Consider the following 26,181-nt stretch of genomic DNA (forward strand, 5'->3'; position numbering starts at 1 on the left):
TGCCATAGTTTCATCACATTGCTCGTCAAGAAAGGCAAAGTAGTTTCTGGTGTGAAAGTTGTTTTGGCGGAATATTTCCTGTAATAAAGTGAGAGTGTGGTCACTTGCACAGAGGTAGGCTCCAGTCTGTGGCCCTCACGGACACCTTTGCTCGCTGGCGGGTCCCAGGAAGGTGGTGCTGAGCAGGAGCCCCTGTGACGGCAGGCGTGCTCCCCGTTTGTCGGGACTGCGATAGAGGACTTCGCATTTTTTTGTTTCTTGATGACCTTTATAGCTGGGAAATGTGGAGTAGGATCAAGAGATCAGAATGGTTGTTTTACAGTGTGTGGGATGAGAAATCTGCGGTTTTTCTGTGGGAATGACTTGTAAGAAACCAAGCCAGGGATCTTAGTTTTCAATTTTTCCAGCGCTATCGTGTATTTGTTTCCACCCCCCTTCCCCTCAGAGTGTGTAGCAGTTCTTAATAATATGCTGGCTTTCCCAGCTTTAGAGAAAGAACTTCCCTCCCTTTAATAGATGGGCATTTCTCGTGGTACACGCTTTCGCTACAATAAATGACGTCTCCCGTAATGGGAGATGTCTTTGGATTGCATTAAACGTCGACGTGTTGGATAACCTCCCCATAGGTGCATGAACATCTCTAGGCCTCTACCGTAAGTTCAGTGAAGGCAGTTTAAAAATCGTACGTTAATAAAAAAACGCTTTTGGGCCTGTTGCCATACAATAGCTATTTTTTGTTGACTTAGATCTCAACTTTAGTAGCAAGTGAGGCATGAAAAATGTTGTTGAAAATATGTTTTTTAAACTAAATTGGCACCAAATGGCTCTGTGCTGCCAATGAGCTGCGATAATCTTGGAATCGGAAATTGAGACCTGGCTCCTGTTGGCTTGTGTCGCAGGGTTTTTCCTTGCTTAGCGTTGTAACGTTACGAGCCCTTGAATTGCTCGCGAGGTGTCGTACGCGCTAGATCTTTCCAACGAAAAGGAGAGCGGTACATCTTCTTTTTCCGGGGTAGGGTTCGCCTCCAAATGAGTGATTTTAGGCCTTGTCCGTTTTAGAAAAAGTAGGAAAATTGTGCTAGTTTAATTTTGTTGGTAAGATGTAGTTAATTCTGGTGTGGACACTGAAGGTTTTGCTGGTTTACCTTTTCGAATAGTCTGCGCTAGTCTGAAGTAAACTAGGGCTTGCCTGATTCTCTTAAAATCCCTCGTTTTCTGAAATACTGTCTCCTTGATGCTCGGTTTTGAGGTGACCAATGTTTCCAGGCAGGATATGTGTAGGATACAGGACAGTCAACCTCAATTCTGACTCTCAGCTGGAGCTTTTTTTCCCTGCCCTTATCACCACCGGTTTACAGGGAAACCTGGGACAAACCACAGGATTGTTCTGTAGTATTTTTTTGCCTTGGTGAAATGGGGTAGGAAGGCTTGCCTACCTGCCTCCTACGAAGTATAAAGGACATGATCTGTCAATCCTTATTTATTATCTGGGCTAGGGGAGGGTTTCTACATATGGTGTCTCTTGTAATCATGTTGTTGGTTGACAGAAATGTGATTTCTGGAAGGTTGTATGTTAGACTTTTGGGCCTTTTTTTTTTTTTTTTTTTTTTTTGGCCAGAATACTTACTGGTTTCCTAAAACTGTCTGTCCAGTTTAATTCCTTTTACCTGCTACAACTTCTGTTTCCTGAAGCGACTGCTCAACAAACAGACAGAACCTCTTCCCTGTTCTTAAATAATACCAGAAACTGGGGTTGGGGGAAGCATGAGAATCAAATGTTCTGTTATATAGCTGTGTCTTACTGTTCTCGTAAGCTTGGTATGTTCGTAATACTTTGGCTTTTTCTGTAGCCTTATTTGAGAACACTGGTCAGTGAATACTCCGTTACAGAATTATTACACGAGACCCTGTTAAGGGTCTTGCATGAAGACTATATTAAAAAACCCAGCAGCTTTCCTTCAGAGAGAAACTAATGTCTACAGCTAGGCTAAATAGTGCAGCTGTTTGTTTTATCTCTTACCTCATATGCAACTTTTCCACCATTTTTCTTCCTACTCTTTTCAAAGGAACACCACCAACTTGGAAATCCAGTTTTTGCCCTATGAATCTGAATCTGTGATCTCGGTAATTAAAATATTAGAGGAGAAAGATGCCCTTTCCAGTTTTCACTCTGTGTATTTGAAATTCTTTGTCTAGTCAGTTTGATTTCTTTTTTGAATTGCAACTCCTTCGTGATGGATTGCTCTGGGGAAAAGCTCATCAGCATGCCACTGCCCAATTCCTGCCAAGAATATTTGAAACTCTCAAGTAGCAGTAGTAGCAAAGCAGAAACCGAAGGCAGGCAAGTGTAATTGCGGGGGGGCGGGGGGGAACTGAAAAAGATAAGCTTGTCAGTATTTAGCATTGCTGTTGCAGTTACTTGCATTTTCTTCTGGAAGGGTCCTTAAACCATCAGCAAGGATGCAAAATAATAGCTCCCTTTTTGTTCTGGGGGAAAAAATAAAGGAAACGTTTTTTTTCCTGGGGAAAAAAATGTTTTTGAGGAGAAGTCCTGCAAAAGTTTTTCTGTCATGTGCTGCTTTCAAGAAGTTCAACCTTTAATTTATCCGGAGGTTATGCATGTACAGTGGTAAAACTATACTGGATGTCTGTTAGCCAAAGCCATAAATCTCCAGCTAGAAGTGAATGACAGGTGGGATTGGAGGAAAAAAGCAGTTTTCTTTGGCACGCTGGACCAAAACTGATATGCGTTCTGTCTGGGTCCCTGCTGACCGCCTGTTCCTGGATGACATGAGAGGAGTTGCTGCCTTTTTGCTTTTTGTTTTAGTGGCTGGAAAAGCAGAGAAGTTGGTCACCTGAAGAGAGACCGTGTGTACTTTCTGTGGGCTCAGGAAGACCATGCTGTGTTTATAAATCGATTCCAGTAAAATTCCAATCATAAATTTAATGTCGTCCCTGCTGTATTGAGTGTATGCTTGTCATTCTTAAGGCTGAAATTCTGTAGAAACTAGGTTTCGGGCAGTCTTTTGTTTCGCCCTGGTACGTAGAGGAGGAACGTGAGGTCTTAAGTTCTTACAATGACTGTTTTTCAGCGGAAGCAGCTGAGGTGCTGATGTGGGATCTTGCCAAGGTGAGGCACTAGGGCTGGGACAGGGCGGAGGGTGGAATATAGGTCTTCTGAGTCTCATCCTGTGCTGTAAGTGCGAGACCATCTTTCCTCCCTAGTATATGGTTTTAGCCGAATATATTGTTAAGACCCTTTTAATGGAGTTCTGCGCCTATAGAAGCAGCACCCGAGCCTGCCCTCGGAGGCTCGTAGAACGAAAGCAGCAGGGCCGGAACAGGAGGAGCTGCTTCTCTCAGGACTGAGCTCATGTACATATTTTACCAGTTCCTGTAGTGCCTTAATCAGATGATAATATGTATTAACATATGGATGAGGGAGGGGTTCCCGTTTCTTACTCTTCTTCTGTGCACCTGCACTCCCAGTGTTATAACTCAGCAGTTCAGTTGTGCAACTTGAGCATTTTTGAGGTTTTTTGGACTACATCGAGAAGAGCGTTTCCAGGTTTGCCCCGGTGTTCTTTCCTGAGTATCTCTGAGTTTAAGTGACAGTTCAGTGAGTATTTACACAATGTAGGCATGAGCTTTCTGTAGTGAAATGTAAAGGATGCTACATAATGATAGGTAAACTTAATAAAGCTACTTCAGAATTTCTCAGCAAATGATTTTTTTGCTTTATATGTTCAGAGTAAAATGATAACTGTAGCTAGAATCTAATTTCTAATCATGTTCTTTTTTATTTTTTGGGGAGAAAAAAGGGATGGAAGTGGGTAGGAGCAAATAAAGAAGGGGATCGGTTCATTCTGTAAACACTCATGGTAAAGAAATTTCTTTATGGGAGGGTGAGAGGGTGGAGATAGAGTGTGCGTGTGTCTTAATGCCTATGAAATTCCCGTGAAAAATCAGTTTGTGTAAATAACTCTGAAAAAGCTACTGCTCCATTACAGTTATTGGCATTTCATGCGATAACCAGCATGTCATTATTTTCTGAAGTTAGCTATAGTAATTGAAACTCTTTCAAGGACAAATTCAATTGCTACTAACTTTTTCTTTTCTTTTTTTCCCCCTTTTTTCAACTTGAGTAACTTCTCTTCCTCCTGGATAATTCGTATTATGCCTAACCTGTCCCAAGAAGCTGCAAGTCAGACATGGGGAGTAGTTTTTAGAGAAGTCGTGGGGGACCCTGCTGCAGCCAGTGTCCCCTCTGCGTGGAGCAGACCCCTGCTGCTTGCTCCTGCTGTGGGCTTGCCCTGTGTTTTGTGGGTGCGTTTGGCCGTGGGGCGACCCAGAGGGGACCAAAGAACGCTTTTACGTTTTTGTTGGGATGTGACGGTGGCATCCTGGATGTGGCTGGGAGCAGAGAGCGTTTCGATGGTTGCCAGTGTCAGACCCCGTGGCCTAAGGTAGCCGTGACTTTCCACCCTGAGAGATTCTGCGACTCTTCTCACAGAGAAATTCTTGAAGTTCGGAGGACTCTGGAATTTCCCCTGGGGAGAATTACTGGGTTAAACAAGTACTTTCCCCCCCTCCACTCACTTGTGAAATTTCATTCAGGTTTGACTAAGAGAAACTCTGAAAATTACCATTTCCCTTCTGATGTCAGCACTGTTCTGGCACCCTGCCTGTGAATAACAGAAGAGGAATGTTTTAAAACCTGCACTCAGGCCACAGCCACAGCTGCAGCTACACCTCCAGACGCCGTGGTGGGAGACCTGCTCTGCCCTGGCCGGGGCTGAGATTTGGGATACGCTCGGACCGGTGCATAACACAGCCGGCTCAGATTGTCGACAGCGGGTTTGTACTTTCTTAACGCTCTCAGTGTCCAGAGCAGTAGTTTTCAACGGCGTGAATACAGTCCGAGAAGCACGAGGCACAGAAGAGGGAGGGTACCTGCTCTGAAAATGACCGTTCTGTTTTGGGTTTACGGCACTCAAATTGATCTTTTTGGTGAGGAGAACGTGCAGAGTAGTCTGTGCTGCCTGCAAAATCTTGCTGTCGGTTCATTGCCTGCGTTGTCTTTGTAGGTGACTGTATTTTTCTTGTTGAACAGAGGTCCGGATCTGAATTCGAAAGGTCATCTAGCCTGCTGTCCTGCTTCAGGGCAGGATCAGCTATACCTGAGAACAGGGCAGACAGCGATGAACGCGATGGAGCTGCCTCAGTGTGTTTCAGTGCTTTGCTACCCTTAGCAGTGGACATTAGGAAAAATATTCCAACTCAAATCATCTTAATTGAGTGGTGTTGTCCTAGTCTCTGTAGGTATGGATTGTCCTAGTCTCTCTAGGTATGGAGAACAGAGGCAGAAGTGTTTGGTAACCTGCTTTAAATGTGTAGCTTTCTGCCCATCCCCTGTTTCCTTGAGATAAACTTGCTAGTTCAATTGCAAAATGTCTCCCTTCACTTCCAGATTACTGTGCTTGCTGGGGATTGCGTTGAAGGGATTGGACTGTCCTGCTTTGCCACCTGAACTTCTTACAGGGTCCCGGGGCTGGCCGGACTCACTCTACTTCTCTGTATGGGATCCTTCCTGTAGGCTTGTTTGGAGTTTCGTACTTCATAACAGTCTGATGTTGGATTTAAAGTCCAAGTGACTGTAGGACTATGCACCCTGTGCAAGTTTAGGAGGAGAATCTGGTATTCATTAACTGTATGTAAATAATTAAACCGGTGCCAGACTAGAGGTGGCCTTCCCTCAGACATACTCCCTGTGAAATGGTTTGAAGAAAAGTTCTTACCTCTGTGCAGAAGATATGTTGAAATGGTGGAAGTGCTGGAATTAGTTAAAACTTTTTTTTTTTTTTTTTTTTTAAATTAAATGTCTCTGACTTTGGAGCTGACATTGCTAATCAAGGAAAAGGCTTCCCATTCAAGGCCAGTTTACTAAGCGTGATCACGTGTTCCCAGAAACTGCCTTTTTGTTGTACTGTGGCTGCACGTGTTGTGTCAGTGGTCTAAGGAGTCCTGCCCTGCGGACTGGGGTAGCTGTGTGGGTGAGGGGTTTATTTTTTTATTAAAAAAAAAAAAAAACCAACACAACCCAACCCAAACTCATTTGCTTACTGTTGCGTGGGGGGCTGGTGGTAATTGTAGTGCTTTGGGTCTCCTGGAAAGGATTCAGCGCAGCTGCTCTATATAACAGATTTGAATATTTGTTTTTTTAAATCGTGTGTGGATAATTGGACAGTATTGTGATAGGAAGCATTTAAGTATCAAAGTATCTCCTAGTCTTTCCGTTTATTGCGATATACCAGCGAGGCTGGTATGAGCAGTTCTCCACGTCTCAGAAGCCTTGCCTTGCCTCCGCACCCTGCAACTGGGTGCATGGGAAGTCTTCAGAGTAGGTGCTCAAAGCCGTATCTCTCAAAATTAAGGTTAATGCTATAACTACTAGATCATACTTTCTCTCTGGGCATGGGGTTACACCTGGAACAGTTTTCTTTGGTTTTATGAAAAATCATCTAGCTGGAAATGTTGTTTCAAGCTGCCTGTGGGCAGAATGTGGCTGCCCTGGAACAGGGCATGTTAGTGGGGAAGGGACTTTCAGGTGATGAGCCTGCTAATCCTGGATGAGGGTTCATGATAGAAATGGCATAAAAAGCACTCTTATTCAGCTCATGCTCTGGAGGAGAAGCAAAGTGCCTGGCTATCTACTCCTGGATGTGCAGAAGAGACCGACAGACCTATCCCAAATTATCCTACCTGCCTGTACTTTAAGATATTTCTAAAGCGCCTTCTCTGGCCTTCCTATTCGGTTCACAAGGCATGACAGCGTTGCAAAAGCTTGTTTCCACGTTAATTGTGATTGATTACCTTGCAATCTAGGACAGGATTTCCTTTGAAAAGCTATATGCTGATTTGGTGTCAGGAATTAAAATCAGATGAAGTGATTAGTGTTCTATGAAATATCCCAGAGCAATTGAGTGCTCCTCGGCTTTCAACTGCGTTTTGGCCCTTAACCCTTGCCTCCCTTCTCTTTCTCTGGAGCAAGGTGCTAAATCTGTTGTCTGTACGCTCAGGCGAGTAACTCATTAGGCGTATTGTATCAGGAGATCGTGGTATAATTTGCTGCTGAGCTTCAGAGTGTAGATTTACTGGCTTTAATGATGAATGCAGAGCGTGTTGAAAGTGCACTGTGTCAAGGCAACAGCGATACTTGTACTGGATGGTGAACATGTATTAAGGTTAGCTTTACATCTGATCACTCTGTAAATGGCAATAAACTGTTTGGAGTTGTCACTGCTGTCAAGGTACAGTCATGTCTCATCTTCCTTTTCTCGTATGAGTTGTCTTACAGTTTCTTGTTATACCTGTTCCTGAAACCAGTGAAGACTTTGCAGCGTTGGCTGTTCCTCCTCCCCCCATGGCATTGGCACAGTTAGGAATTTTTGTATCTTCTTACCAGCTGCCAGCACAGACTCCTTTCAACTTGCTAAGCAACTCCCCACGTTGTTCATTTAGCTGGAAAAGAAAGCTGGATTTTTTCTGGGCGTAGATGGAATAAAAGCCAAAGGGCAGAAGCGAGCGTGGGGCAGTGGACCCAGGCCTCAAAAATCACCATAACCAAGGGCTGGTGGGCTTTTTTTTTTTTTTTTTAATGATTATTATTTTTAAATAACAGTGACCTTGTATCACGGTGGGGCTGGGATTCGTGTTGGGCTTGCCAAGTGTAACGAACCTGAACCACAACAGCGTTGGCTTGATGAAGGCTCTGAGTAGAGCGTCTTCACTGCTGTCTGGGAGCTGGCTTGGCTGCAGCTCTGAGTTTCTTGCCTACGTAGTCTTTTCGTCTCCCCCAGCCTCCTCTCCTCTTACCAACGCAGGCATGACAGCAGCTCTGCTTTCTGGATGCATATAGATCATTTGGGTATAAATACTGGAGATTGGTTGTTGCTAGCTATAAAGTTACTGAGTGCATCCTTGGTAAATGCAGATGGTAACTTGTCATTACTGCAATTTTAAATATTTTTGGTTCCATGGAACTGAAGTGGAGTCTTGAAGGCTGAATTTTAAGGCTAAAATAAGAGAAGGCTCAATAAAATCCACGAAAATAGCACCTAAACTTGTCAGCTGCTGTAATGAGAAGGGAGATAACTTTTCTTGTTCCTATTAGCAAAACAAAGCCTTGTTACCTTGTTTCGTGTGTCGGATATAAAATACCGGGCGGGATCAGGAGGGATGGACAGGGTTTAAGGTGTATGAAGTTGCTTCCTAATGAGGTGACACTAGGGCTAATGCCAATACAAAACGTGCTGTGAACGTCCGCTGCTACCCTGTAACTGAGGTATGTCTGAGGTACCCTTGAAGTAGTTAGCAGATCATTACCCCAGCCTCCTGGCTGGGATAAGGGTGTGCCTTTGGGCAGTTACAGCTGTCTGATCCGCCTTACCCCATCGCAAAACAGAGGTGATGTCCACCACTGAACTGTGAGTTTTGAATCAAGGTCTGGGAGACGAGGGTGATGGAGCACGGAGTTTTGTGCTAACTTAAGCTGAGATTGCCTGTCTCTTCCACAGATTCATTCCAAACCTCAGATTTCTTGAATTATTTTGATCTTCCTTTATGTTGCATTATAGATGCTTTTAAATAAATTCAGTTGTTCTGCAGAAGGAAGGGAGAGCCCGTGTAATGCTGAAACGTGGCTTGGAGAAACTACAGGCCCTGACTTGCAGCCCTTACTGCAGCAGGCAGCTGCTCTGGACAAGATGGAGCTCTGCATGCTGAGAAGAGGTAGCCTCCGACAGCTGTACCTCTCTCTTACGATGAGCGTGGCTGCGTCCTCCTCCATCTTAGTGTTGTGTGTGGTAGGAGAGTTAGGACCATGGAGACCTGTGGTGGTTGAGAGCCGTGACCTGATCCTGAGATGCTTCTCAGGGATGCCCTTACCAACCTGGCATGGTAAGAGGTCATGGGAATTTGCCTGTCCAGTTGAGTCTGTTCAGCCACCATTTATTCTGGTGTAAAATGAGACAAATTTGCAAAGTGATGAGATATTCAAATACAGATGGGGCTTTCAGACAGACACAAGTGGGTAGAAACCTGCAATGCTGCATTTTACAGATGAAGAGCTAGCAAGAAATTGTTTTTAGAAAGCTAGGAGGCTATGCTGGAGGTGCTTGAATGTGCTTCAACTCTTGAATGTGTACCAGGACCCGTCAGATTTCTGTGCAGAAAGGGCTTTTAGTGAATTGATAAAACTAACTTTGTTCTGGAAAGTAAACTCTAGTGAGCCTCTTGCATTGGGTCTTCCTTCAGGCCTAAAGTTTTGGAAAACATCCACTGTGTTCAGTAGCAAAAGACTTCTGTCCACAAGATCACTATTGCTGGTTTGAAAGGAAACGGGGGTTACGGAGAATTAGCTGGATGACTGAAGTTTGCCATAGGTCACAGTTGTCTGAATGTATTTGTGGGGCTTCTGGAACCCTTTCAGGCTTTCAGTGGTGCTTAGTGGAAATATTTTGCATCTTGCTAGCGATCTGGAACAGCTGCTCTCTTACTGATGGAAATTAGATCACTTAAGTAGTGGTGACACTTAGAATAATTTTGCTCTTCCATCCTAGCCTTTCCTCCTCTTGTGTTTTTTTTTATGGCTTGCTCTTGGCCCGGTCCCATTTCTGTGGTACAACATGAGCTTGCTTGCTCCTTCTAGTGTGTAAGTAGGCCTGGAACGAAAATGCTGTAATGAGACACTTAACCGTCTTTTTGTTGACTTGCCTCCAGTTCATTAGAGCAGACGTAGGAGGTTGGCTAAACTTAAAGCCTGATTTAATACTCAGGAAGGAAGTTTCTTTCCATCTTAAAAGGAACACCACCTCATTACAACTATCACATGTTCCTTGGGATCATCTCCCATGGAGCTGAGATGCAGCTTTCTTTACATCTTGGTGTTGCTTGGATTTTGGGAGGAGTCAGCAGTGGCACTTTGGAAATCTTGGGGCGAGTTGGCTGAATAGCGTGCTTCTAAAGTGAGTTGAAGTCTGAGAGGGAGGGGATGGCTAGTTATCTAGTTATTCGGCTAGAAGGAAATTATATTTTCCTGCTTAAATAGAAGTTGAAATTATTGGAGGTGTTAGAGATCACACTGCCCGCCTAAACAGCAAACTGCGTAATCTGCCTCCGACTACCTGTGAAATGTCTGAAAATTTCACTAGTCTCCAGCTGTTGCAAAAAAAATCGTAATCCTTTGTTAATTTTGACTGCATTTAGTTTGGTAAATAGCGTTTGTCGGAATCTCCTGCCATGTTGACATACCCGTGTAGGTAGCTGTCAGCTCCTGCTTCCACTTCAGTGTCTGATAAAGAAGGAACCGATAGCCCAGCCAAGTCATGCGGGCTGGGCTGGGTTGTCAGATAGGGACAACGCGTGTCGTCCAGCCCGCTGCAGAGAGCGGGGGTGAGCCGGGCCGTGGGCAGACTCGGCCTAGGCTTGGGCTGGTCTCTTCCCCGCCATTGCATTACGGTATTTTGAAACAACGTGGATGTTTAGTCACGTCATCGATGTCCTGCTGGCAAAAGGGAGATGGAGGGAGGGGGAGATGAATCCTCTGGCTGTCGCCTAATTTTCAGGTGGTAGGGGATCGCCTGTGCTGTTTCCCCGAGGACGTGCACCGAGCCTGCAGACAGGAGAGGTGGCCGTGAGGAACCTGCGGCCGTGTTGCTTGTGCGTCTCGGGAGGACGAGGGTGCTGCGTGAGCCCGGCTGCGGGCAAGGTTCGGCCTGGTGCTAACTTTGCATAAAAATAAAGCAGAGTTTCCCCCTCTCCCAGGTCAGCCTACTTCAGTGTTTACAGTGTAAATCTTACTTCAGGTCCTACAGCTTTTCGCAAGTCCAGAAAAATGTCCTGCTAATGTGAGTATGCATCTGCCTTTGTGTAGATCCTGAAGGCGGCAGAAAACCAGTTGTGTGTCGCCTTTAGGTATGATAGTGGTCGAAATATTGTATCGAGGGTCCCGAGAGATACCTAAGTAATGTGGTGTGATAAGCAGTGCGGCTGCGTGTCGGAGAGAACAACTGACTGAAGAAAGGAACTGAAATCCAGAGCCTCGATAAGCTGGATTTGTTGAATTTGTTAAGGAGGGCTTAAAGTCAGGCTGGGAAGGAAAGATGAGATCAACAAATGCACTTTGTTTAAAACACAGGCAGGCTTGGCACCTTCCTGCCCTCCAGCTTTTAAAAAATTAGAAAAAAACCCAGAACCCTGCCTGTACTTGGGCACGAAGGCTGTACTCCTGTCGGGTTATTTCCAGTGAGGGTTTGAGGTGGGGCTCTCATTTCACTTCCCCGCCAGATCACCTTCTTCTGATTGACTTCTTTCAGGAATAAAATGCTCCATAATGATACATCCTGTAAGCAAAACTCTGGTCAGTTTTAATCAATTTGAAGAGTATTAGTAAGAGTGGTGCTTAGGAAAGTCCTCTGAGATGTGTGGACTGGCCTCTTGCTGAGAAATGTTAATAGGGGTAATTACTGAATTGTGTTTAGCCAGGAAGATATAGTTCGCAGTATAGCTGCTTGGAGAAAATGTCTTCATCTTTTTTCCACTGGTAAAATTAGTATCCTGGATTTACAGAAAGTCTCCCCAAAGGAACTGGTGTAATGTATAATCAAGGAAAGGAGCAACATTTAACAGGGCTGATTTTAAGTTTACAGGAGCTCCAAATAACTCTTGGTTAGAAGCAGGTGACCGAAGTAATTTAGAAAATGTCCCGTTTTGTGTGTAGCGTTAGCTTACTCTGAGGTCTGCGTGTTAGCAGAAGATTAGAGGAATAGAAAGTGTCTTCAGTCAAACTCTGACCTACTGCAAAAAGTCAGAAGAAAAACCAGGCTCTCTCTACTTGGAGAACTGAAACTATTGAGCAGAGGTCAGTTATTGGAACACTTTGGCAACCAATAACTTAATCTGGCCATTTAATGCATTGGCCATTGATAATGAGGTGATAATGATACATTGCCTCTTGGTTATGTATTAAAATCTAAGTTAGATTCTAGGATTTGTGGGGGCGAGATGGGGAGTTTTATTTTTCTGTAGGTTACATAAAAATTGATTTGTCCTGCAAGTTTCCCAAGGGCGAGTGTTTGTAACCCTGAAACCAATCCTGTACGACATTCCAAAAGTCAGGTTTTGGTACCCCAAGCTTATGGGTGTGAGGCAGAGCAACCCAGCCTGCTTCATGACTGCAGCGAGGTGTAGGAGCCTGGGGGAGGACAACGTGTAGGCAACCTCGGAGCAGAGCTGACTGTCACTGTAGGGCAGGCACGGGACATTTGTTTGCTGTTGCTGGCCTGGTCTTTGCAGGAGTCGTACTGCCTCGCAGAAGCGTTGGCTTTGGTCTCCAATGGAGTGCTTGTTTCCCAAAGTGATGGGTCCTGCCCTGGAGAGGGGCAAGGAAAGTAACTGATGGGTGCTGAGCAGTGCCGGCGCAGGCTTGGCGTGTTGTCCTGCTTGTGCTGAGGGGCTGAAGGAAGTAGGTAGATTTCTCAAGTTTAAAAAAGAGAGGCGAAAAGGGAAAAAGGAAGTGCACATTTCTGTGATGACGTTCTTGGTAAAACACGCGTGTCGTTTAAACTGTCCTGGTGAGACACTTGATACATATCCGTGGAGTGTTTGCTGCGGGGTTCTCTAGGTGTTTTGTCTTTTGGGGACATCTTCATCTACTGCTACTAAAATCCTCTACAGGAGGATTTTTCTTTTTATCTTAACTTTAATTTCCCCTCAGCCTCTTCCACCTCTCTTTAAAAGCAGACCGCCATAGGAAGAGAGGCAATGAAGTATGCCCCAGTGTGCTGGCCCTTCAGAAGGCTATAAAAGGCAGCAAGTTCAGGCTGGGATATTGACCTTAGCACAGCCAGTTGCACCTTAAATAGATCAGATGAAAGTGTTCCTCACTGGAAGATGAACCGTGTTTGCTCGCGAATGAGGACGGTTGTTGGTTTGTGCTTGTTTCTCAGCTTGAACTCTCTAGACTGGCCATGGAGGAATTGGAGTCACTTGTGCGTGGAGTTTGAGGAGATACGGACGGGCATGAAAGTGTCTGAAGTGCAAACTTGAGGCGTGAGGGCGTCCTGCGGCTGAAAGTAGGGTTTGCTGAAGCATCTTGTGTTGCCCGTTGGATGTTGTTGTGTTCCCCCCTCCCTGTTAGTTCTGTTTCCTCAGTGACGTCATGGCGTTGCCGTGGTTGGATGATGTTGCAAGGGAGTAACTGTCTGCTTGCCTCCGTCTTTCAGTTGGTGTGCACCAGCCTGGTTGGTTTTGGTGGGTCTGCGAGGCTTTGTGCCAGCTTGGGGCAATCCCTCCTGTGCGTTTCACGCTTGTTCACAAGTACCATCACACCAGGTGCAGGCACCATCACACCTAAAGTAGCTTAATACTGGTGAGTATGTGGAAAATTGGGTTTGTCTTGTTCAGGGCACTGGTGCCTTGATGTTGCAGGCAGTGTAACTCTCATAGTACCCTTTGAACTTGAAAATATGGCAGAAGTTTAGTTTAGGGGGAGGGCTTAGAGGTGGGAGGTCAAATCCCTCATGCCTGGATGCAGTGTGTTAATGGATGTTGGGACCTCCAAGACCTTACCCAGCCTTGGTGTCCCACAGCACCCTGAGCTCTTGGTAGCTCCAGAGGATGTGGAACATACTAGAAACGGCAAAGGTCAGTGCAGGCTCTGCACTTTGATAAGGAATGCTTTTTAGAAACATTAATGCTCAGTTGATCAAGCCTCTTGGCAGCCTTGCGATCAAGGCAAAGTATTTTTCCCGAGTGATTCTCCATTTGCCATGACTTTCATGTGGAGGTTCCCCTGCCTGCCTTGGCGTGGTTGGTGTTTCTCAGCAGGGAGGAATGCCCTGGAAAATGGGCAGGGAAAGCTGCTGATGTTGAACCCAGGTCTTTTCCGTGAGCCACTGTAGGTGTTACCAGCCTGTTCAGCTGGTGCTGCTCTTGCTGATTGCTTCGTACAGCTTGTTGATTTTGATAGAAATGGCACAGAAAGGTTGGGGGGGAGCGCGAGTGTTTTTATTTTCTTGCCTGGTTTCAATGATTAAATCCAATATGACCATGATCCCAGCTGACTAATTCTTAGGGAAAATGATTCCCCTTTCCCAGCATTGTCCATTGCTCATATAATTTTTATAGCCAACATGACAATCTGCTTTGTAACTTCACTGGCTGCAGAGACTGCTTGCCCTTGCCTTTGGGTAATGAGGGGTTGGAGACACGAGGAGAGAGCGTGCTCGTCTACCAAGACCTACTTTCTTCACTTCAGTAAGATCCCATCCGGATTCAGCCTCGGGGAGGTGAGCAGTTCGTTCTCTGAGCCTGCGGGACGCTGTTAACCAGTGCTGGCGCCGGTCAGCATCTTCTCAGCTTGGTGACTTCCAGACCTCTGGGGTTTGGTGGTCCCCGTCCTCCGGCCAGCCTGACGATGGTAGGGGAGCAGCTGCCGCCTCTCGCTGAATTTGCGGGGCCCGGTCGGGCTTGTCTTTGTACTGGCGCTCAGCAGCCAAACAATGGTTTGTGCTCGCAGGGCCATGTGGCGAGTCACGTGCGCGGTGCTGTTTCTGCCGGGGTCCTTGCCCATCTGTTCTCGGCTCTTTCTGGGTTATCAGGCGCAGGTCCAAGTCCTCGCAGGCAGCCAGCTCCGTGGCCAGAGATTACGAGCACTAACCTTCCTGGCAGGAGTGGTGTGGCTTTGCTTTTATGCAGATTAGCCATGTGCTTCTCACTTCAAGGCGTTCCACAGGAAAAGACGTTTCCTGTGTTTGGTTCTTGGTGGGCGGCTCCGGCACGTTGTACCGGCCGGGGCCGAGCCTGTACGCGTCGAGCGGGCTTGGGAGAGGGATTACGGCGTGCTGCCCCCCCTTCCCCTTCCACCTCCACTGCTACGTCACCACAACACAACCACACGCGCGCTCATACTGTTGGTGTCATTCATTCAGTGCCAAGATTGCTTTAAAAAATTCCCTTGGCCCCAGTTCAAACAGGAGTACAGCTGGGATGTGTTAGATTTTAGGCAGTCTGCCCTCAATTTGAGATGAGTTATAAATAGCAGTGCCGACTTCCTTAACTACCACTCTCCGAGGTAAAATGCAGGTTAATTACTGTGGGAATCAATTAGGGCTTCTCTCGGTTAAACAGCCAGTAATGCTTTTTATTATTTTTATCACAAAAAATGGACAACAAATATGGTCAGGAAAAGATCTCAAATCCAAGGTGAGAGCTTAGGGCTTTTTTTATTATTTTTTTGGCCTTTTTATTTTTTTGGGGGCGGCTGAGGAAACCAGTTGTGGCCAATACCCACGTTTGCCAATAATTGAATGATGCTGATTTGAAACTGGAGAGTTCAGTGAATGACTCTCCTTCCTTTTCTTCCTCTGGCATAATAAAATAGAAATATGTAATAAGGTAACCGGGGAAAGTCAAAATTGTATTTTTCTATACAGCTGTGGAGGGTTTGGCTCTTGCTTCCGAAGTGGGATTTGCCTCTTCCCTTTACTCGTTTTCCTGCTGGGACCATTAAGCAAGTCCCCTCCAATTTAACCAAACTGTTCTTTCTAGAGGCCAAATTTGTCTTGTACCGGACAAAATCTGAAAAGAATTGTTTGTGGAACCCTCTCGTCTGCTTAGAAACTTTTTTTTCCTTAGGAGAGCTCTGGCGTTGTTTTTGAAGAATAGCTGGTTTTCACGGTGCCGTTTCATTTTAGGGGTCTGACATCCTTTACATCACACATACTGATTTGGAGAGCTTTCGAACTCGGCGATTTAAGCTCGCTTTGGGCTTGCTGTTACAAGCTCTTAGTCTAGAAATATCTTAAATTTTCTCGAAAGCTCAGCAGTTTCTCTGGAGCACTGGCTTACGGTCGCTTTTATTACACACCGTACCAAACAACTTTGCTTTTGAAAGTTTGACGGGTGACAGGACTATGTTTTGCCAAGTTCTGGTACTTAACAGTGTTATAAAACAGCAGAGATACTGAGATTGAAGGGAGAATAGAAGCAATTTCTATGAATGCAAGGAGGTGTAAGCAGGGGGTCTGGACTTCAGTGATGAAGGAGCAACACTCTCTCTCAATTCTGTCTCTCTGTGGCAGGGCCTTTGCTTTTGAAGTGTAATCACAGTAATCTACTCCTGTGGTTTCCTATTGAAAGGATTTCCCATGTATCAGTCCAGAGAAGAATCTCCAGCCTTTTGCAGTCGGAGTTTGGTATTTCCTCATTTATCCTGAAGTGTTCGTGCAAGCGAACCGGCGTCGCTTCCTCTTGGCTTACCCACCTCGTGTAACGTGAGCGTACAAAGGAGCTGTGCGGCACCTCTGCTCCCCCCAAATTCTTCGCACGAGCTCTTGGATCGATCTGCACTTCACTGCGTTTCAACTTTGACTGTTCTTTTCTTGAGGCACGTGTTGTTAAATTACCTAAAAGGATTGAGATAGCAGATTCAAGTAGGCTTCTGATGGTAGGCTCTTTAAGCCAGAGCAACGCTGCTAAGATGAGAGCAGTTAAAGCCCTGTCAGCGAAAGAGATGCGTGTCTTTAAAGGGAGATTTTGAAGGAAGAAACAATGCGTGGCAGCATTTGAGATGTACACGGCAGCCCCAGGGAGCACGAATTAGCCTGTTGGTTTGCAGCGAGTCAGGAGTGTGCGTATGAAATAGTTCCTTCATTAGAGATTAATTGGCGTTTACATTTCTTCTGTTTATAGAATTTTATCTATAAGGCTGTAATTTAGAGTGATGCTCTTCATGTTTGTTTTTAGCATCCTCTGTGCGCTAGGGCCTTGTGGAAGAGTGGCAGTTCAAAGCAGCGCAGTTTGGAAGCACGTCGTGTACTCCTACGCTGAGCAATCAAGGTGACGACTTGGTCACATCCTGGAAATATGTTTGGGTTTTGTGCTTTGGGTTTTTTTCTTTTCTCTCTCTCTTTTTTTTTTTTTTTTATAGCTGCGTAAACAATTCCAAATGTTTCTTGAAGTTTTTTAACAGTCGTCATGCTTCCTGTAGGAGTCATGGAAAAGTGGATCTTCACCTTGTTTCTATCCTTCCTGAAGATATGGTTAGCTTTGTGGGTGACCACAGACAAGAAAATCTGTGCAGAAGAGGCAGCATGTGGTGTGTGCAGTTTAAAAAAAAAAATAAAAACTAAAAATAATCCCCAAACAGGAATGTATTTGAGAAGCTGCCCTTGCTAGCGGGCTACGAAGGTGAGGTAACAACCAGGAGGAAGCAAGTAACAAGCGGAAAAGATGCTGAAATGTTTAGTCAGTAACCCCAAAGTTGCACTTGATCAGGTAGAAGAAGGAAGGAGGTGTGTGTTTGGGGGGTGGTGAAAGAGAGGTTGGACTTGGTCAAAAGCTAGGGGCTGGGAAGGCTCCTGGTGGCACCGTTTTTACATACCAAAGAAGATAGTGTGGGGAGGGAAAAGATGTCAGTAATCTAAGGTGATACCCACAAGGCAAGACTCAGGAAGCATTAGGGACAATTGCTTGAAAGATGTAAACACAATTTGCATCCGTGAGACTGTATGAAGGCTCCACATGGGTGCTGCCATTCAGGAGGTAAGTCACTGTAGCTCTGAGGATTCAGACTACAGCCATCAAAGACCTCTTTTTTTTTTTTTTTTTTTTTTTTCCTGACCCCCTGAATGGAAGCTTCTTTTCAGAGCATGGTACAAACCCCCGTGTGGGTGCGTGGCATGGTCTGTGGGGTATGGCCATCGGCAGTGTAGGATCTAGGCCTTCTCCGGGCTTCCTTCTCTGAGGTCCTGCAGCCTCTGTCCGTGTTACTCCTCAGCGCTAGCATCTGTGGTAACTTGAACATAAAACGTGAAACGTAACTTTTTCTGACCTGTTTTAGTATCAGTATGGATGAAAATGGAAGCATCTAGCACAACTGAGCATGGCAGGGCATCTAAAATCTGCCTTGATAGAGAGAATCATACTGGTGCCATGGACGCGGTCGTTTGCGAACAGCTTCCATAGGACGGCAAACACCGTATTTTCAGGGGTGTCCGGGGCTGAACTGGAGTGGAGGCGGGGACTTGGACCTGGTTCTTAATTGATTTGTGCCATATTGGTGCAAATTTGTCTAAGGGAGCCCGATTTCAGTTGAGTGGGTAGCCCCTCCTTACCAAAAATGGGGTGCTTTTCCTGCCATCTCCATTAAATTCCCTCCCGTGGCCCAGCTCCTGTTGCCCCACGAGTACCATTAACTCCCCGTTGCGCCCCTGCTTACTTCTGTTTGGCGTGGGCTCGGGGCTGTGTGGCTCGGCTGGCAGGCAAAACGTAGCAGACAGCTGGTCAAACAAATGTTTTCAGGGTCTGTGTGTTGGGACTTCAAGCTGTGCTGGCTGTTGGGGTAGGATTTTCTGAAGTGTAGCATACTGCACGAACTTTTTTTCCTAGGAGGGTGGATTCTGCAAACATAACTGAAATACTGTTCTGGTCTCCGGGATTCTTTGAGGTTTCCAGCAGGAGCTGGCTTTGTGCGATATTTGCTTGTGCAGGCCTGTAGTGCCACTCCTTAAGCACCTGATCTCAGCAAGAGAGAGTGGATCTGTACAAATACCACCCTAGGGCTAGTTGCAGGAAGGAATGGTGTAATAGAGAGTCCATTGTCATGGTGATCTGGTGGAAAACATCTAATTGGTATTAGTTAGGTCATCAGGAGATCAGTGAACAATTCTCATTCAGTCCGAGTGATGGAGGTTAAAGACTGCGCCTGGGATTCATTTAGAGGTCACTACGCCAAAACAGGCCTTGCTTTAGTGTGAGAATAGTACTGCCTAGGTGGAAAGACTGTGTTTTGAGGTTTATAATATTTTCAGGAAATTCGATTGACTGTTCTTATGCCTTGGCTCCAGGCAGGGGTAGTACAGATTAGGAAGTCCTAGGAAAGTTGCATTTATTCACTCATCTCATCATATCCGCTCTAAAACGTGGGGACCTGACTTTCAAGGCTGGCAATTTTTTTTTTTTTCATGCATCCAAAGAAATTTGATTTAGAAACCTTTATTCTACAAAAGGCAGCAGACACAAAGCGCATGTTAAAAAAAACAAACAAAAATGCAGAAATGGAACTGCAGTCTTGAATGCCGTGAATGTCAGTAGCACTGCCCAGTATTACTACATCAATATGGATTAATTGAAATGCGTAAGTGTAAATTAACAGCCTGTAGTGTTTTGGGAGACCTTGTTATATGTGAAAGAAGCAGTGTTTCTTGTGAATATTTAAATTTTCAGCCTAAATTTACCTTGTTGTGGAATATCTGGATATTAAACTACTACCTACTATGGGGAAAAGCCACTTACACTGATAATTCATCTTTCTTAATGATCCTTCCCCCCTTCTTTCCTGTCCTCCGGCCACGGGAGATATGTCAGCATAAAATGACTTCTCATTGCGTTTGTTCTTTGTGAAACGTCTGTAGGTTTGAAAGGGCAGCAGGAATTCTGCTGTAATTCAGAATGTAACTGTGGGGTTTAGCACCTGAGAAGCGACAGACGAGCTTCTGCTTCTCTGTGCCAACCTGTTGAAGTTTTCTTCTGGGCTTTTTGGGAAGTTGTGAATGATTCCTATACGTAGCTGGATGTACATCATGTGTCACAACTTGCTTTGCAGCCTTCGAGCCCAATGGATCAGATGGGGAAGATGAGGCCTCAGCCGTATGGAGGAAACAACCCATACACACAACAACAGGGACCTCAAGCGGGGCCGCAGCAAGGACATGGCTATCCAGGACAGCCCTATGGGCCACAAACTCCCCAGAGATATCCCATGGGAATGCAAAGCAGGACGCAAAGTACAATGGGCAGCATCTCATATGCACAGCAGGTAGAGCACCCAAGCTTCTGTAGTCTCTGTTTACAGCAGGGGCAGGCAGAAGAGCAACAACGTGCTGTGTCTTCTGAAGGGACCACCTTCAACCAGGTTGGAATCAGTTGCTTAGGTAAAATGGCGTTTCTTTAGGCTCCGGGTGTGGTGTTGCACCACACCTGGATGCAGCTGTGATCAATGTATGAGGACCTGTGGCATCCTCGCTTCCAAGAGAGGCAGCAGCAGAGCAGTGAATCAAACAAGGGAAAAATAGCGAGGGCAGTAAGACAGTCTTTCTCCACTGTGTTCTGTTAGAGACACAGCTGTTCTTTACAGAAGAAATGACTTCAGGTCAGTTTTTTGCTCGCTACATGATCCAAGTGGCTCCTGTTGGACTGTTTGCAGGATTCAAAAGGCTACCTTTTTTTTTTTTTTTTTCCTGGAGCAAGCAGTCTTTCCTTTTGATATTACTGTCATTGAAGGGTGGTCAGATAGGGGTCCCTATCAAAGTAGTTATGGGGCCTATTAAAATTTTGTTACTGTCAAGAATAATGTCATACACAAGTGACTTTTGCTGTTGTCTGGGAGGTTTCCTTATAGAGGTAGTGGCATTTCCAGTACATTCCCACTTAACTGCTCTGCTCAGGTCTCTGAATTTTTTTTCTTCTTGAGCATAATCTTATTTTGTGTGTGTGTGTGTGTGTATAAAATACCTTCATAACTGGTATAACTCTATCCTCTTCTTCTGTAGATTCCTCCTTATGGACAGCAGGGCCCCAGTGCATATGGGCAGCAAAGCCAGACTCCGTATTACAACCAGCAAAGCCCTCATCCCCAACAGCAGCAGCCTCCATATTCTCAGCAGCCTCCATCCCAGACCCCTCACTCTCAGCCTTCTTATCAACAGCAGCAACAGCCTCAGTCTCAACCTCCACAACTCCAGACATCGCAGCCTGCCTATTCTCAGCAGCAGTCCCAGCCGCCCCATCAGCAGTCCCCAACTCCATATCCTCAGCAGCAGTCCACAGCCCAGCAGCATCAACAGAGTCAGCCTCCCTACTCACAGCAGCAGTCACAGTCGCCCTACCAGCAGCAGCAACAAACTCAGCAGACAGCTTCCTCGGCTCTTTCTCAGCAGTCATCTTCATACCCTCAGTCACAGCCGCAGCAGCAGCAGTCTGCATACTCCCAGCAACGCTTCCCCCCTCCTCAGGTAGGCTGTCTCCTGCTTTGTTTCCTTCTGTAAGTGATTTTTAAAGAAACTTGGGCAAATCCTTTTCTTTGTGCATTCAAGTCGGTTGAACTCCACGTCAGCAAGCTGGCCGTAATGATTACGGTAATAGATGTGCTGCCTTCTCTGTTGTGTCTAGATCTGTATCTCTTACAGAGAGATGTTGTGGTGGTTACAGGCCAAGCCGCGCTAATACTGCAGCTTTGAAGACTAGTGTTGAGTAAATGCTGCTGTTTGGCAATACCAGTCTAAAGGATTTCGTACTGGAATGGTTTTCACGCTGGGGTCTGCGGAAGTTCTGCAGGTGGTCTCCAGAGCTACTTGGTTTAGCACAATAGCGGAGCACAGTTTGCAGAGTGACACATAGATGGTGATGGAAGAGTTCGCTCTTAAATGTAAAGCTTGGCTTTAGGGAGGAGAAATAAAGCAGCAAATGCATGGAATTGAAGATAAAATCATGAAGCTTTTTTTTTTTTTTTTCATAAATTGTATTTATTTTCAGCAAGGCTTTGTAGTTTAGACAGATATAGATTAAATGAATTAATCTAGTTTAGATTAGATACAGATTAAAATAGTTGTGTGAAAAGCTAGATGGGACCTTTCAGCAAACATTGTAATGCACTGAAGCTAGCTTTCGAAAAGTTGAAGATTTTAATTGACTTGTCTTGTTTGTGTAACGAAGTACTTGGAGCTATCGTAAGATGTTAGAAGATCAAGGAGCTAAGTGGGCAGTCTCCCAGGACAGTCTCTGTTCTTCAGGATCTGTCATAAGGGAAAGCCGGAGAATTACTGTTTTGTCATGTTTTAGACTTCTACTCCTGACAGTCTCTGTAGCAGTCCGGCAGTCTTTGTCCTCCTGTGGAGCAGTAGGCGTGCTGCCTTGAACTCGTTGCTGTCTTATTTCCTGTTTTGGGCAAATGTCACCAAGGGTACATAATTCTTCCACAATGTGAGAATATACCAGAGTGATTCCAGCAGAGCCTTTATTTTATTCCCATTTGTGGTTTTTTTGGTGTTTCTTGATGTTTCAGGAGTTATCTCAAGACTCATTTGGGTCCCAGGCATCATCTGCTCCCTCAATGGCTTCCAGTAAAGGGCAAGAAGATATGAACTTGAATCTTCAGTCCAGACCTTCTAGCCTGCCGGTGAGTGGTGAGCTGATCTAGAAGTGAATGGGGCGAGGGCAATCAGAAGCACAGCAGGATAAATTAGCACTGGTAGTATTCCACATGGAAATGGGAATGATGGAGGCTGCCTGTGCTTTTTACTAAGTCATTAGCTTCTGGCTTCCCACTGGAGATGAAATGTAATTTACAAAAGTAATGGATTTGAGAGTAAAGTTTAACCCTAAATACTCTGGTCTGTGTGTTCTAGCTAAAAGATTTTTTTGAGCTTTCTGTTTGCAGTGTCTGAAGTACCTGACTGCTGTTAGAGTAGACCCCGATCTTCAGGGGAAGGCGTCTCATTTTTATTTTATTTTCTTGTTCCTTCAGCCCACTGTTGCACTGGTGGCTAGCAGACTGGCAGCGTGGTTCCCTTTCTGTGTCATTGGATCCTTATACTGCCGATTTAAGCTTCTTTGGTCCGATCTGACTGAACAGTTGGTGGAAAAGAAAAGTTTATTAGTACCTGGAGTGAGGAAGATCAGTGACGGATAGCTCCTTCCTTGACACATGGAGAATTATATTTTCTTTTGCATTCTAAATCTGCTTGCTGTATGTACAGTGAACAGTTGGGTATGAGATGAGTGCCTAGTGTTCCAGCAGGTTTTGGACCAGAATAGTTTAACTTTGGGTTAAAACTTCATCAAGGAAATGGAGCAGGGTTAAAAGTTCGGATGGGTTTGCACGAGTTGGTCTGTGCCTCTGACTTGGAGGAAAAGTTTTGAGCTGCTGCGTTCTGATTTTGCTGGTTACTTTCATTGTAACCAGTAGGAAGTGAGTGAGCTTTTATTTTTTTATTTAGCCACTGGCTAAGTCAGTTTTCCAAGCTGCAGTTGGATTGGTCAGAGGAGAGTGAGCTGTGTATATAGCGGAGTTATTTTTGCTCTCAGCAATGAGAACGGCTTTGTTGCGAGCCCCTTGAAATAATTCCTTTGGATTGCGGGTACAAATTGTCACCCAAAATACGAGGTGATTCTAGTTCTGACCACCTAATGGGAGTAGTTGTGGGTTGTTTCTTTTTTCTTTCTTTTATTTTCTTTTTTTTTTTTTTCTTTTTTTTTTTTTGCCTTTTGGACCCTGATTACAAAGATTTAATTTGTTCTGAGGCCTGGGGAAAAATCCTTTTAAATAGCATGTTTCTTTCCACTCTGCCTCTCCACAAGTTCTTCCATGTGACCCATCTTCTGGTGAAGAATGTAGGAAAAGTGAAGCCACTGAAGTAATTGAAGAAATTGCTCTAGCTCCGAACGGTGGGAAGTCCTGTTCAGTAGCATTGTTGATAGAGCCTTCGTGAATCCTACCAATCAGCGCCCTCTGACTCAGATTATAGGAATTAGTTGCTCTGTTTAGCAGAAGTGGCTCCTTCGCAGCACCAAGTGGGAGTTTGTTTTATACCTTGTGGTTAAATGTATTTGGCCCCTTTCAAGTTTTCCCTTTTCCCAAGCAGTTTAAGAAAAGATATCCATCTCTGCTGTGAGAGTGAAGGAACCTCGAAACAAGGGAATTTGATCCAGTTCGAAAGTTTTAAATGTCCACCAGTGTCTGATCAGGTACTTTAGAGGTTTGCTGAAGAGAAATCCAGAGTGCAAAAAATAGGTCCAGCTTTTGGAATTGGCTAGCTATAAAGCTCACTTCTGTTTTAAACAGACTTCGTAGTCATCTTGTTTTCCTGACTTTATCACCAAATAATTTGCATTTAAGAAATCAAGCAGTCTTTAGCTTACCCAACCCCAGTGTATTTTTGGGCCTTCTCTTCCTTGGTAGGCAAAAATTTATAAAAAGGAGACTCCCTGCAGAAACTCACCCTTATTCTTGTACGTGTTTTGTAATTCCATGTCTCCTTGTTAGGATCTTGTAGGACAAGACCAGCACCCCGTCAGTAAATTGAGAAATGCATCAGACAGCCATGCTGTGGAATGGTTTAAAGGGAGGACCTCTGAGGTGTATGGAAGCCGACTCTTTGTTTCAGTGATCAATCTCTTGCACAAAGTTTGGCCTGGGGATGCTTAGAAACAAAAGAGCTATGTGGAAGGGTGCTATCAATTTCTTTTTATCTTCCTTATATTGCTCAGTCTGTCTGTTTTAAAAAGGTTTATCCTACTCGGGAGGATTCCTAGATTCCTGTTTTAACGTTATGTATGACTTACAGAAGCACAGTTAGTTTGTGGGGTTTTAATTTTTTGTGGAGTTCTGAGCCCTCTTCCAAGCCTCAGTGGGCACTGTGGAATAGCTCACTGGGTATCTTGGAATCGGGGCAAATCGTGCCATGCATCATCTTTAATTGAACGTAGATCAGCTCCAGCAGGAAAAGGAGGTTGCTGCTTTTTAGGTTGTTAGAAGTCTTAAATTTATGTACCCAGTGCCTTTACGAGTCTTTGGCCTTTACACATTGATAATTGTATGTCAACATTAATGTTGGAATTCTAAGCAATAAAGGGGGGAATATTTCTTCGGCTGATCCTATCACCGTTTCGAGAGGTGCTGATCTCCTAGATGGTGACGTTGTCAGGGTGTTCAACTCCTGTGAGCTCTCGCTGGCTTTGTTAGGATCTGCCTGAGAAATGTCATGTTGATCGTTCTGGGTGGGGGGTCTTCAAGATACCTTCCCGATAATGTTTTTTGTGTCACTAACAAAACTTTTTCCTGATGATGTTCCCGTATTCAGACTTTTAACAGCAGAAGAGTCAAATTACTGATTTCTCTAATGCTTTGTCTGCTCATCTGTAAGTAGCAAAATGTCTGGTCTTCCATTTCTGCTTGCGTTATAGGCTGTTCTAGTTTAAGTATTTCCTGGTTTGTTGTTCCCTTTCTGAAGATTATACTTGCTGTATTCTGGGGGAGAATGCTGCTAACTTGAACTCACTGATGCCTTTTAAAGAGTAGTGCATCCATGCGAGTGTCCTGGCTGGTACTCTTTTCCTGTAGCAGGCTAGGTGAAGAATTTCTCTGAAGAATTTGCTGTTTCCCTAGGGAGGCTCTGTCAGGATTGCAGCTAAACTAAACTTAGATTGCTATTGAGTATGGGAGAAGTGAAGTGTAGTCTTTTGTGTCTGGGTGTAATAGAGGAATAGTAATCCTTAGTATAAATCTCTTTCTCCCGGGAGATTCCCTAGTCTCTTCTCCTTAGCAAAGAATTCTTCCTGGCGAGTCGTATCCAGTTTATTTGGTGTCTTTACCTTTTGAGGCTTGGATTCTGAATCTGTAGGAGTGAAATATTTCCAGCTATTAATTATCTTCTGCTTAGACATGGAAGGTGCTGGTAGCAAGTACAGGGAAAGCAAATAGGGTGCTAGGACATCCATTTGGGATTGCAAATCAGTTCTGCTGCAAAGTTCTCTGGGGTTTTAGGCTTGTTGGGAGGAATTTTGTATCTCATTATGGAACATGCAACAAATTGTTATCTTGCCCTAGTCTCTGTCTTATGGGCTGTCTTGAAGGAGTTGAGTGCAAGTTTCTGATGTCTTTGAGATGGATGAGGAGTAGAGCATCAAGACAGTCGTTGCCGTGCCAGGCTGTTTGTACCTTCCCAACCACAGAAGTTGATAGCTGTGGTATTAGGACTTCCAGGTTGGCCCCAAAAGCCACTTATAAAGCAAAACTGATTTGATACCAGTGTATACTGGCTTGTATTTGCTTTTCACTGGACCTTCTGGGATTTCTTCAGTGAAGCTTTCCTATCTGTGGAAACGAAAACTTTTGTGAGAGGTGGTGTTTTCAGCAGTGCTTTGATGGGAAAGGTTCTGCATGGGGTGGGACTTCTGGCTGAACCAGGAGGACAGATACCAGCAAGGTTTTGGAGGTCCTGAAACAGCAAGGCTGCGTTTTTGAGTTTTTGTTGCAGCAAATACGTAATGAAGCAAACTGGGGCAGCTTGTACAGAAGTTTCAGAATTCCCACCCCAGTATGTCCTTAGTTTGTTTTGGTCA

At 44.9% G+C, this 26,181-nt stretch overlaps 1 protein-coding gene across 4 annotated transcripts in view; it reads left to right on the forward strand.

Annotated features, from left to right (window-relative positions):
• ARID1A (AT-rich interaction domain 1A) overlaps window positions 1-26,181 on the forward strand; it is a 69,024-nt gene that overhangs the window by 11,704 nt on the left and 31,139 nt on the right. For all 4 annotated transcript variants that reach the window (XM_075522214.1, XM_075522215.1, XM_075522212.1 and 1 more), the window contains 3 exons: window positions 19,667-19,879; window positions 20,613-21,074; window positions 22,124-22,237. In XM_075522214.1, coding sequence (XP_075378329.1) covers window positions 19,667-19,879; window positions 20,613-21,074; window positions 22,124-22,237 — 789 coding nt within the window. The remainder of the gene's footprint in view (window positions 1-19,666; window positions 19,880-20,612; window positions 21,075-22,123; window positions 22,238-26,181) is intronic.

The sequence above is a fragment of the Mycteria americana genome, chromosome 21 (genome assembly GCF_035582795.1).
Source record: "Mycteria americana isolate JAX WOST 10 ecotype Jacksonville Zoo and Gardens chromosome 21, USCA_MyAme_1.0, whole genome shotgun sequence".
In the NCBI taxonomy this organism is placed as follows: Eukaryota; Metazoa; Chordata; class Aves; order Ciconiiformes; family Ciconiidae; genus Mycteria; species Mycteria americana.